Below are 13716 nucleotides of genomic sequence, written 5' to 3'. Positions count from 1 at the left end.
CTGCCTGGATGAGAAATTGAATGTGGTGTGGCTCAGCTTTCCAAAGCTCAGCCCAGGTCACTTTCTTCTCAACCGCATTCTCCCATCTTGTCCAAGCTCCCTGTTGCTTCATTCCCACCATCTTGCAGGTTCTCGTCTCCTCTACTGCTGCTGTCACCTCCTCCTGAACTAAGTGGCGCCTTTCCTTCCCTCTGATGGTGTCCATTTGGGGAGTTGAAAAGGATCCTAGCCCAGCTCGGCCTCGTGTGACCATTCACACCGGCCTCCTGTGACGCAGCCTTGCCTCTGCTTTCTGAACAGCTTCCTTTACCAGCAACACACACAAAATGCTGGTGGAACACAGCAGGCTTGGCAGCATCTATAAGGAGAAGAACTGTTGACATTTTGGGCCGAGACCCTTTTTCAGCTTCCTTTACCCTCCACTTCCTGCCAGTCCTCACTTGGATCCCTGCTCTAGCCACCTTCGGATCACCTGAGTCCCTGTACTGTACCACTTCCCTGGCTCTTGTTACCTTGAACTACTCCTCCAGGGATTTGAAGGGCAGTCGCAGTTTGTTGTGGTGTCCACAGAGTGCGATGCTGCTCAGGCTGTTTGGCAGCCCCAGCCATCTCCTGAGTATTTTGTGAAATGTTTTGTTTAGCCCCAGCAGTCCAGTGCAACACAGAAGTCTACTATAAATTGCAATTAGAAATATATATTAAAAAGTTAAATAGATAGTGTTGTGGAGTTTATCAGAATGAGGGGGGGATCTCACTGAAACCTGTCGAATATTGCAAGGTCTAGAGAGAGTGGACATGGAGAGAACTTTTCCTAAAATTGAGGAGTCTTGGACTAGTGGGCACAGCCTCAGAATAGAAGGACATGCCTGTAGAACAGAGATGGGGAGGAATTTCTTTAGTTCAAGGCTGGTGAATCTGTGGAATTAATTCCCTAGATGGCTGTGGAAACCAAATCATTTGGATATATTTAAAGCAGAGGTTGATAAGTTCTTGATTAGTCAGGGCATCAAACATTATAGGAAGGCAGGGAGAATGGGGTTAAGAGCCATAATATTTCAGCCATGATGGAATGCAGAGCAGACTCAATGGGTCTATTCCTATGTTTTATGGTCTTACAGTTTTGTGCAAAATGATAGCAAAAATTGTGAGGTAGTGTTCATGGATTCATTGTCCATTCAGAAATTTGATGATGGAAGAGAAGAAGCTGTTCCTAAACTCTTGAGAGTGGGTTCTTCTGACTCTTATACCTCCTCTCTGTTGGTAGCAATGAGAAGAGTGCATGTCCTGGATGATTGAGGTCCTTAATAATAGATGCTGCCTTTGTGAGTCATCAGCTTTAGATGTCCTCGATGTTGGGGAAGGCCTGTGCCTATGAAGGAGTGGCTGAATTTACAACACTCATCAAATTTTTCTGATCCTGTGCAGTGGCCCCTCCACACCAGACAGTGATGCAACCAGTTAGAATGCTGTACACAGTACATCTGTAGAAATTTGCAAGAGTCTTTGGTGACAAAGAAAATCTCCTCAAATTCTCGATGAAATATAAACAATGCAATTTAGCTAGCTGTTCCCAATGTACCTTTCTGAGTGCAAAGTCAACTTTGCAGAGGCAGCTCAGAGCTACGAAAGACCAGTGGTGGGCGAACACGGCCAAGGAGTTACAAGCCTTCGCTGACTGTAATAACTCAAGAAGCTTCTATGAAGCAATCAAGGTTGTGCATGGTCCATCAAAACAAGGCACCTCACAACTCCTGAGCAAGGACAGTACATCCATCTTCACTGAGAAGTGAGAGCATATGAAAAGATGGCAAGAGCACTTCCACGAGCTGCTGAACAGACCAGGAACCATCACCGATGAAGCACTGGGCAGAGTACACCCTCGACCCGTACTGTTCGAGCTAGATGCTCCCCCTACTCTTCACGAGGTCATCAAAGCCATCAAACAACTAAAACTCAACAAAGCACCAGGGCCTGACGGTATCGCAGCTGAGATCTACCAGTATGGTGGTAACACACTGACATCATGCCTGCACCAGCTGTTCACAAAGTTGTGGGCAGCTGCAGAACTACCACAAGACTTCAAAGATGCATCAATCGTGACCATCTACAAGAACAAGGGAGACAAGAGAGACTGCACAATTACCGTGGCATCTCTCTTCTGTCAGTTGTGGGAAAATGCCTCGTGAAGATAATCCTTAGATGCTTGGTGTCCAACATCAGTGACAAAAATCCTTCTAGAAAGCCAGTGTGGTTTTTGAACAGGCCATAGTACAGTGGACATGATCTTCTCACTGAGGCAGCTCCAACAGAAATGTGTTGAGCAGCAGAGAAGTCTCTATGTCACATTTGTTGATCTAACCAAAGTGTTTGACACTGTTGGTACAGATGGCCTGTGGAAGCTTCTACCAAAATTCGGTTGCCCTCCACACCTAGCCAACATCATCTGTCAGTTCCACGTACGCATGGAAGGCCGCATCAACATGTCTGGTGAGTTGTCAGACCCATTTCCCATCAGCAACAGCGTAAAACAGGGTTGTATTTTGGCTCCTACTCTGTTTGGACTATTCTTCGCTGCTGTTCTTCAGGATGCCACATCAGACCTGAAGTCAGGGGTCTTCCTACAAATGAGGGTTGATGACGGGCTCCTCAACCTCACAAGACTGAGAGCATAAACCAAAGTCAGGGACATTGTGGCATGTGAGCTACAGTTTGCTGATGACTGTGCACTGGTTGCCACTCTCTCAAAGACTTACAGGAGATCACCAGTCGCTTTGCCAGTGCAGCCAAAAGCTTCGGACTGACAATCAGCCTGAAAAAGATGGAAGTTTTGTATCAACCGGCTCCTGGCTCAAGCTACGAAGAACCAACTGTCCTCATTGATGACACTCATCTCAATGCTGTCAACAAGTTTTGCTACCTGGGCGGCATAATAGCATCCTCAGCTTCTCTGGATGTTGAGTCAGGAACCAGAAAAGCCTGCTTTGCCTTTGGTCAACTGAAATATCGAGTGTGGTCACAGAACATCAGGTTGGCCACCAAGTGCAAGATATACAGGGCCGTTGTCATATCAACCTTGCTATATGGATGTGAGACGTGGTGCCCATATCAGAGCTAGCTTGACCAACTGCAGCAGCGTCGCCTACATTCTCTGATGAAGATCACCTGGCGAGACAAGGTCTCCAATACCAAGGTCCTCTCTCGAGCCGGAATGCCAGCAGTTTCAACATTGGTGATGTCAGCCCAACTACGCTGGGCAGGACATGTTGTCAGAATGCCTGATGGAAGACTGCCCAAGGACATATTGTACGGCCAACTGTCCAGTGGTACCCGAAAATGAGGAGGCCAGCAACCACGGTACAAGGATGTTCTGCACAGGAGCCTCAAGAAAGCTGACATTGCCCCAACAACATGGGAGGATCTGGCTCAAGATCACTCACAGTGGAGGGATGCCATCAGAAAAGTTGTGGACGCTGCTGAGAACAAGCTCAAAGAGGCAACAGAGGAAAGGCACAGGAAGTGCCACAACAGAGCTTCTGCCCCTGCTGCCCCTCCAGGCCTCACCTGCCAAGTATGTGGCAAGCAGTGCCTGTCAAGGATTGGCCTGTACAGCCACTCCAGGATGCACATATCAAACCCCACTGACTGACTGAAAGGAACTATCATCATCCTATGGGATGGATAGCCAGAGTAGTAACCAGAGCCCAATGTACCAGTATTTGTCTTTTCGTTCTGCTTGTCTTGGAGAAATTGTAATCAGAAGGACAGTAACATATTGCAAGAGAATGTGAACAGTCTGGCAGAAATAACAAACATTAGCAGGCGAAACTTCATATAAAGTAGAGGGATTGAATTTTAACAGAAGTAATGAGGACAGATTTATTCCCAAACCAAACTGCATTTCATCAGTTATATTGAAGACCTGTTTTAATGTGGTGCATGTTGAAGTTACCTCTACTCTTTCATCTTTTCCTTTGAGAAGTTAAAATAAATCTTGAAATATTCCAAAAGAAGCTTCAAAACAATCCCTTTTAACTTACAACATGAAAGATGGGACCTACGTGTATCCCTAAGGAAACCATTGTATTCATTGTCAACAATGATCTCTGTTGAGTTTTTCACAGGGATGATTGCAAGTTAAAGGATACAATCAGAGAGATTAAAGCTTAGCTTTATTTGTCAGATGTACAGTACATCAAACCGTACAGTTTTGATTTGTATCAAATCAAATCAGTCAGGATTGTGCTGGGGACAGTCTACAGGTGTAGCCACTACCAGTGCCAACAAAGCATGTCCTCAACTCAGTATCCCTAAATGCATGTCTTTGGGTACGGGAGCAAACTGGAACACCTGGAAGATGCCAAGGCCATCATGGAGAGAAGGTACAAACTCCTCACAGGCAGCAGCAGAACTGGTGGCTTAATGATAAGGGAAGACCAGGAGTACAGCAGTCAGCAGTGTGTGTGACCACTAACCCAGTGGAGTCTGGTGCCACAGGTGCCCACACACTATAGAGAGATGAGGGATCACTGTGTGATGTACACTGAGATTTCTACAGTTAAAAAACTGCAGACATTGAAGTAGCAGCAAAAATGCTTGTGAAAATATCTTTCCAAATAAATAGGAGTTCAGTAGATGATTAGTTACATTGACAAGAGAATGAGGGTCTTTTAAATCTCATTTCCTTGAAGATTTTACCTAATGTTGTTTTGTATGCCTGTTCAGCAATGATTAATCAAAAAAATATACAACTATTGGAAATCTACTGTAAAAATATAAACTTCTGGAAATACCCAGCTATATCCAGAAATAACTTTTGGAGATAGCAGGTCAATCAGAGTCTGTGGAGGCAGAAACACAGAGTTCATGTTTCAGGATGAAGATCCTTTCCCAGAATTAGAACAGAGAGAAAACAAGTTAGTTTTAAGTTGATCTTACATTAAAAATTAAAACTAGCTTTCTCTCTTAGTATCACACACAAAATGCTGGAGGAACTCAGCAGGTCAGACAGCATCTACAGAGAGGAATGAACTGTCAATGTTTCAAGCCGAGACCCTTCATTAAGAAAGGACAAGAAGCTGGAATCTCTCTTTCCCAATTCTGTTGAAGGGTCTTTGACCTGGAACCTTAATATTGTTGCTTTTTCCCACATATGCTGCCTGATTTGTTGAGGGTTTACAGAATTTTGAGGTTTAATTTCCATCCTATTTTGATTTTACAGAAATGCATAGTAAAAAAAAACAGAGCCTAAGAGACTAACAGAGATAATCTACAGAATATTTTAAAATTATCTGTTAATATTATTATGTAAATATTATTTCTTGCCCTGTCCAAGTATGAGATATATGTAATGTGTTTTGAGCTTTAAGCTTAGCAGGAACGTGAGAGTCATGAAAGTGTGGAATGAGCTGCCAGTGCAAGTGGTGAATGTGAGCTTGATTTCAATGTTTAAGAGAAGTTTGGATAGATACATGAATGGCAGTGGTATGGAAAGCTTTAGTCTGAGTGCAGAGCGATGGAACTAGATAATTTAAATGTTGCATTATGGACTAGATAGGCTGAAGAGCCTGCTTCTCTATGACTCTGTGACTTTGGTTCCAGATGAATGTTATTTTGTATTGTTGTACCAATGTGGATGATTGAATAACAATAAACATGAACTTGAACTTCAGCTCAACTCAGTGAAAGGCTGATGCCTGGAAAATGTCAGTTTCAAAATTAACTGACATGTACCAAGCCAACAATCCATGTTGGGTTACTTTGATGTGATTGATCTAATCCGAAGACTCTTGAGTTAAAACTGGGGATAGCTCCTTGGCGGTTTTTAAAGAGGAAGCAAATAACTTCTTGCCACATCAGGGAATGGAGGACTTGATGCAAAAGAATTTCTTGATGCCATTTTATGAATTTTCTGACAGATATCACAATACCCATTCACTTATCTCACATTTACCCTTTTACTCCCACAGTCAGTACTTCTGTCACAATTATTCTAAACACTGTTGTTCACAGGGTTGTGTCCTCAGGCCCCTGTTCAGTCACTACTGAACTACAAAGTGAACAGAATCTGCTCTAACTCCAGCTACTGTAGTGGGTCACAGCTTAAATAACAGTGAGTCAGAGTACAGGAGGGAGTAGAGAGCAGAGTGACATGGTGTCAGGACAACTTTTCCCTCAAAGTCAACAAAAGACCTAGTCATTGATTTCAGAAAGTGTGGTGGGGTGCAGGTACACATGTTCATCTCTGCATCAATGGAGTTGAGGTTGAAAGGATTGAGGACTTCAAGTTCCCAAGAGTGAACATCACCAATAGCCTGTTCTGGTCTGGCCACATAGATATCATGGCCAGGAAATCTCACCAATGGCTCTACTTCCTCAGGAGACTGAAGAAATTCAAGGCATGTCCTCATTGGCATTTACTGATTTTTATCAATGCATAATAGAAAGCATTCTATCTGAATGCACACCGATTTGTTCATGGCAACTGCTCTGCATGTGACTGCAAGAAACTATAGGGAGTCGTGGACACAGCTCAGCACATCACAGAAGCTGACTTCCCCTCAATGGACTTTGTCTATATTTCTTGCTGACTCAGTAAAACAATCAGGAAGCCCCCTGGACATTCTCTCTTCTCTCTCTCCTGTCAGGCAGATATTACAAAAGCCTGAAAGCACGTATCACCTGGCTCAAGGACAGCTTCTATCCCACTGTTATCAGTCTCTCGAATGACAATCTTGTTAAATAAGACGGACCCTTGGCTTTACATTCTACCTCATTATAATCTCACTCTTTATTGTTTACCTGCACTGTATTATTTCGGTAGCTTTTATTCTGCATTGTTACTCTTTTACCTTATTCTAGCTCAATACAGTGTGTAATGACTTGATCTGTATGAACTGTATGCAAGACAAGCTTTTTACTGTATCTTGGTCCATGTGATAATAAGTAAACCTATACCAATACCAATACTTAAGGTTTATCTGTGATCCAGATCCAGACTCCCAGCTGCCTCCTGTATTCATTCAATAAATGAAGGTACTGGAAGTAACATCCAGACTTCACGTTATAGGGTCAAAGAGTCTTTCAGCCCACTATGCCCATGCCAGACATTAAGTGCCCATCCATATTGATCCCAACTACTAAACTACTTATCACTAATGAATGAAAAAAACTTCCTCTGTCCAATTTTGGTTCAGTTGACTCTAATGGAACTAAATTTAAAATATGGCACTCGTGTGCTGATTTTACCACATGTCTCATGACATAGTTTTACCCCCCAAGTCCTCTATATCATTGAAGCGTTGAAAAATACAATAACTGCTAAGGCTATCTGGTCCATGGTATCAGCTTGCTGATAAAGTGATCGATTTAATCACATTCCCATACTCATTCCCAACAATCCAGTAAACCTTCCCAAAAATCTTCTACATTCTGCAAAGTATTAACTAAATGTACTCTAGCCCTTCTCTTGGTTTCCTTTATAAACATTCATCATAAATCCGATTGCTTTATCAACAGCTGTTGTTCATTTGTCTTTCATCAACATTGGGACATCTAAATACTGATATCAATCAAAATGCTTATAAGTAGAAAATTACTCAGTAGGCCATCTGTGGTGAAATAGTATAACCCTTGATAGGAATCTAGAGTGTTTACTGCAAAATAATTTCTGTGTTGCTGTTATCAGATTTCAGTAAAGCCAGCTGAAGTACTGAATGAATAACCAGTATAGCAGTTCTTAACTGGTAGGATTAGTTTGTTCTCACAGTTCTTGTTATTGCCTTTCGTGATAACATGAAAATGAACTCAGCAGAGTTGTGTCTTCCAAGCTATTATGAAAGGGGTTGAAACAAACAATGGCTAGATGAATTCACAGAAATCCATTTAAGGGGAAAGGGAGTTTCCTAAAAACACAGGCACCAACAAATCAGAAAGTTTGGGAGTTTCAATAGAATGGACAAGAAAGGTAAAATAGGCAATTTTAGAACATGGAACACAGAACTCTACAGTGCAATATAGGGCCTTTGGTCCACAATGTTGTGCCCACATTATAACCTAATCTAAGATCAATCTAACCCTTCCCTTCTACATAGCCCTCTATTTTTCTATCATCCATGTGTTTATCTATGAGTTTCTTAACTCTTCCTAATGTATCTTTCTCTATTATCACCTCTGGCAGGTGAATAGTTTCAAGTTAACTTTTTTAAAACAATGCATCCTCATCTATTCCTCTGGAAAGGTCACTTACCGGTTGCTAGGTGTTGCTGAGGAGATAGGTCTATTGTCCACCTTTTGTTTCCTAGAGCTCTGCAGGTCTGGTGATTATATTCTAATCCTTTCTTCAAGCTTCAATCTTCGTAAGTTCAGGTTTGTTTATTGTTTATTGTCATTCTTCAGTACACAAGTGTAAAGGAAAGCAAAATGATTGTCCTTCCAGATCCAATGTAGCATAATAAACCATCATAAAAAAGCACAATAGATATAAATACTTATGATTAGCTTATATACAGTACACACATTCAGTGTCCACTTTTTTTCTCCTCATTAATGCAAACAGCTATTCAGCCGATAATGTGGCGACACCTCAGTACATAAAAGCATGAAGACATAGGGCAATAGAGCACTACAGCACAGAAACAGGCCCATAGGCCCATCTAGTCCATGCTGAAACATTAATTTGCCTAGTCCCATCGACCTGCACCTGGACCATAACCCTCCATACCCCTCCCATGCATCTACTTACTTTGCTCTTAAACATTGAAATCGAGCTCTCATTCACCATTTGCTCTGCCAGCTCATTCCCAATTCTCATCACCCTCTGACTGAAGGAGATCCCCCTCATGTTCCCCCTAAACACTTGCTCCAAGGGAAAACCTTGTCAGGCCCTAAAGATTTATCTACCCTAATTCGCCTCATGACAGCAATTTGCATAGGGCCCATGGCCTTGCTGCTGCCTTGCCTCACTTCTACAGATTCTGTAAATACAGATGCAAAAAATCCATTCAAGATCTTCCCCATCTCTTTTGGCTCCATGCATAGGTTACCATTCTGATCTTCCAGAGGATTAATTTTGTCCCCTGCTGCCCTTTTGTTCCCTCACGATTCTCCTTCACCTTGTCAGCAAGAGCAACTTCATTTCTTCTTTTAGCCCTCCTGATTTCCTTCTTAAGTGTTCCCTTGGATTTTTTCTATACTGCTCAAGTACCTCCTTTGTTCCTACCTGCCTATACCTGCTCTGCACATCCTTTGTTTTGTAACCAGGGCCTCAATATCTCTTGAAAACTAATATTCCCTAAACCTGTTATCTTTAACTTTTATTCTGGCAGACACATGCAAGCTTTGAAGGCCTCCCACTTATCAAGTTCACCTTTGCCAGAAAACAACCTGTCCCAATGCACACTTGTCAGATCCTTTCTATAATTTAGAATCTCAATCTGAGGACCAGACCTATTGTTTTCTATAATTACCTTGAAACTACTGGCATTATGATTACTAGATGGAAACTTCTATCATCTGTCTATTTCAATCCCTAATAGCATATCAAGTAGTGCACACTCTTTCATTTGGTCTTATATGTCCTGATTATGGAAATTTTCCTGAACACATTTGACAAGCTCTTTCCCATCCAGACTTTTTACAGTAAGAGAGTCTCAGTCAATATGCAGAAAGTTAAAAACATCTACTATCACAACCTTGTTTCTTGCAACAGTCTGTGATTTCTCTACAAATTTGTTCCTATAAATCCCATGGGCTGTTGGGTGGTCTGTAATATAATCATTAATGTGCTCATACCTTTCTAATTCTTCAGTTTCACCCATAAAGACTGACAAGAAGAGCTCTGCAGTCTGTCCTGACTGAGCACTGCTCTGACATTTTTCCTGACTAGTAATGCTACCTCACCCCCCTTGAATCCTTCCCATTCTACCACATCTAAAACAAAGGAACTCTGGAATATTGAGCTGCCAGTCTTGCCCAACTTGAAACCAAGTATCACTAATGGGTACAATGTTATAATTTTATGTGCTGATCCATGCCCTTATCATCTGCCTTTCCTACAATACTTCTTGTATTGAAATATATGCAGCTCAGAACATTAGTCTCACCATGCTCAATCTTTTGATTCCTGACGTTGTATGTTGGCTTAACAATATCTTTCACCACACCCACTCCCTATCTGTTCTGGTGCTCTGGTTCCCATTCCACTGCAACTCTAGTTTAAACCAACCTGTCCTCCCCACCCCAACATTGCAGCACAAGCAAACCTTCCACTAGGATATTGGTCACCCTCCTTCAGGTGCAAACCGTTCCTTCTGTACAGGTCCCAGGTCCCATCTTCCTTGGAAGAGAGCACAATGATCTGAAGCCGTCCCTCCTACATCAATACCTTAGCCACCTGTTGAAGTTTATGATCTTCTTATGTCTGGCCTCACTAGCATGTGGCCCTACAACAATAACCCTGAAGGTCCTGTCATTTAACTTAGCATCTAACTTTCTGAACTAACTCAATGTTCAAGAGATTCAATTGTTGTTCAGGGCAAACATCAAAATGGGGAAGAAATAGAATCTAAGTGACTTTGACCATGGAATGATTACTGGTGCCAGATGGGGTAGCTTGAGTATCTCAGAAACTGCTGATCTCCTGGGGTTTTCACTCACAATAATCTCTAGTGTTTACAGAGAGTGTGTGAGAAACAAAAAAGTATCCATTGAGTGCAGTTTCTGTGGGTGAAAAGACCTTGTTAATGAGAGAGGCCAGGCAGAAGAAAATGGCCAGGCAGGTTCAATCTAACAGGAAGGTGACAGCAACTCAAATAGCCACATATTACAATGGTGGTGTGCAGAAGAGCATCTCTGAATGCACAACACACCGTTCCTTGAAGTGGCTGGGCTACAGCAGCAGAAGACCATGAACATACACTCAGAGGCTACTTTATTAAGTACAGGAAGTACATAATAAAGTGGTCACTGAGTGCATAATGCTTGATTTTGTTTATGTTGTTTTTTTATCACAATGTGTTATTGGTTTTTTGCCAGATGTTTTCCATTATGAAGAAAAAAATCTTTACTCAGAAACTGCATTAAATTCTGGTCTCTATTCGGGACAACTAGTTCAAAGTTCAAAGTAAAATTTATTATCACATAATGTTGTATTACCACATACAACCCTGAGATTCTTTTTCTGCAGGCGTACTTAGCAAATCTATAGAACGGTAACTGTAAGCTGTAAACAAACTGTGCAAATGCAGATATAAATAAATAGCAATAAATAGCGAGCATGAAATAACAATATAACAGTCCTTAAATGAGTGCAGCTATTCCCTTTTGTTCAAGAGCCTGATGGTTGAGGGGTAGTAACTGTTCTTGAACCTTGTGGTGTGAATCCTGAGGCTGCTGTACCTTCTACCTGATGGCAGCAGCGAGAAAGGAGCATAGCCTGGGTGGTGAGGATGTTTGATGATGTGTGCTGCTTTTCTACAGCAGTGTTTCAAGTAGATGTGCTCAATGGTTAAGAGGATTTCACCCATGATATACTGGGCCGAATCCACTACCTTCTGTAGGGTTTTCCACTCAAAGGCTTTGGCATTCCCATACTAGGTCGTAACGCAGCCAGTCAGCACACTTTCCACCACACATCCTTAGAAGTTTGCCAAGATTTTTGATGACATGCCAAACCTCCACAGACTCCTAAGGAAGTAGAGGTGCTGTTGTGCTTTCTTTGCAATAATATTTATATGATGGGTCCAGGACAGGTCCTCTGAGATAGTGACACATAGGAATTTAAAGTTACTGACCCTCTCCATCTCTGATCCTTCAATGATTACTGGCTCATGGACCTCAATTCTCTATTCAGTAGCTTTTAATTTTCTTTAACATAATTACAATTACCTTTTTGTCCTTAATCCTATTCCTAACTGCTCTTTACACTTGCAGTCAATATAACTACTGTTATATCACTGACTAGTACATCTCACATCCAATCAGTGTATTTAGATAAATATGACATTGAGTGCGAGGTGGTTGTTAGTACACCACTCAGCCAACTAAATGTCAATACGCAGCACGCTTTTGCCATGGCTAACTCTGCAACCCCACAGCTGCAGGGTCCTGGATTCATTCCAGACTTTCATTCCTGTGATCCCTTGGTTTTCCCTGGGGTGCCTCAGTTTCCTGCCATATCCCAAAGTAGTGGAGACAGAACATGTGAAAAGGGGAGGGTGTCTTGCTGGAAAAAGAGAGGGGAAATTGGACTGATGATGATGTTTGCAGGGAGCTGATGTGGATTTGACAGGTCTGTGTGGTAATAGAACATAAAACTTAGGATGTAGAACATTACACCAAAGTACAGGCTCTTTTAACCTATTCTAAGATCATTCTAACCCTTCACTGCTACGTAGTCTTTCAGTTTCCTATCATCCAAGAGTCTAGCTAAGAGTTTCTTAGATACCTCTAATGCATCTAATGTAATAAGCAAGCAAAATTGTGTAAGTAATAGGTAATATTAGATTAAAGATTAGCTTTATTTGTCACACCTACATTGAAACATACAATGATATCTGTCATTTGCATCAAATGGAGGATTGTGCTGACAGTAGCCCACAATTTCGCCACACTTCTGGTGCTAAGGTAGCATGCCCTAACCAGTATGTCTTTGGAATGTGGGAGGAAACTAGAGCACCCAGAGGAATCCCATATAGTCTTGGGGAGAGTGAACAAATTTCTTACAGACAGCAGTGGGAACGGAGCTCCGATCGGTGATTGCTGCTGCTATAAAGTGATTGCGCTATCTGCTACTCGGCCGTGCTGCCGGAATTGATAATAGTCCAGGTGATAATAATTATAGTTTTACATTAATTAGTGCTCTGGAATATTTTTCATCTTCTTTGACATTATTACAAATACCTTTTTGTCCTTAATCCTATTCCTAACTGCTCTTTACACTTGCAGTCAATAGAACTACTGTTATACCACTGACTAGTACATCTCACATCCAATCAGTGTATTTAGATAAACAGTTCTAAAGCTCCAGCTAGCATTCTTGAAACAAAATGGATGAAAATGTAAATTCTGCATGGATTACAAATTTTCTTTTTATTGAGAACTGCGCGGACCAGGCCCTTTCACTGACCAGTAAACCTACTAACCAGTGCGTCTGTGGACTGTGGGAGGAAACCAGAGCCCCCGGAGGAAACCCATGTGGTTACAGGGAGAATGCACAAATTGCTTCCAGGTAACAGAAGGAATTGAAGTGGGTCGCCTGTACTGTGAAGTACTGTGCTAGCTACTGCCCCACCGTGCCACTCTTGCCAGTCTTGCAAAGGAGACTAAAGCATATCTTCTGGGATAGTCTTTTGTTTTTCCTTATGGTTCACAAGCAAACTTCTCAAGCAGTATTTATTAATAAATCAACACAGAGTACAATAATTAGCAGCAGAAATTTTGTTATATCAAATTTTATTTTTGAATATAACAATGGATTAAATAGGTCTTTAGTGTAATAAAGATATTGATTTAGATTTGGCTTTGTAAGTGTTGAGGATTTTAACATTTAGTGTGTTTATTAGTCTGTTTTCAGTATCTACACAAGAGACCTTCAAATGAAGCAAGAACCACAGCTGCATCTTGACTGTTTAAGAGATGACTGGGTCAGTAAGTAAGATTTTTAGTGGCACTGTCTCTCTCGTGAGTCATCAGTGTATATACATGGGTTGGTTGCCAGTG

The 13716-nt window shown here is 41.7% G+C and overlaps 1 protein-coding gene across 4 annotated transcripts in view; it reads left to right on the top strand.

Annotated features, from left to right (window-relative positions):
* The window catches only part of LOC140738841 (uncharacterized), a 145953-nt gene that overhangs the window by 67766 nt on the left and 64471 nt on the right, over positions 1 to 13716 (top strand). For all 4 annotated transcript variants that reach the window (XM_073066767.1, XM_073066766.1, XM_073066765.1 and 1 more), the window contains exon 4: positions 13560 to 13640. In XM_073066767.1, coding sequence (XP_072922868.1) covers positions 13560 to 13640 — 81 coding nt within the window. The remainder of the gene's footprint in view (positions 1 to 13559; positions 13641 to 13716) is intronic.

Source organism: Hemitrygon akajei, chromosome 14 (assembly GCF_048418815.1).
Source record: "Hemitrygon akajei chromosome 14, sHemAka1.3, whole genome shotgun sequence".
Lineage (NCBI taxonomy): Eukaryota > Metazoa > Chordata > Chondrichthyes > Myliobatiformes > Dasyatidae > Hemitrygon > Hemitrygon akajei.
This window is presented reverse-complemented; position numbering and strand designations above follow the sequence as displayed.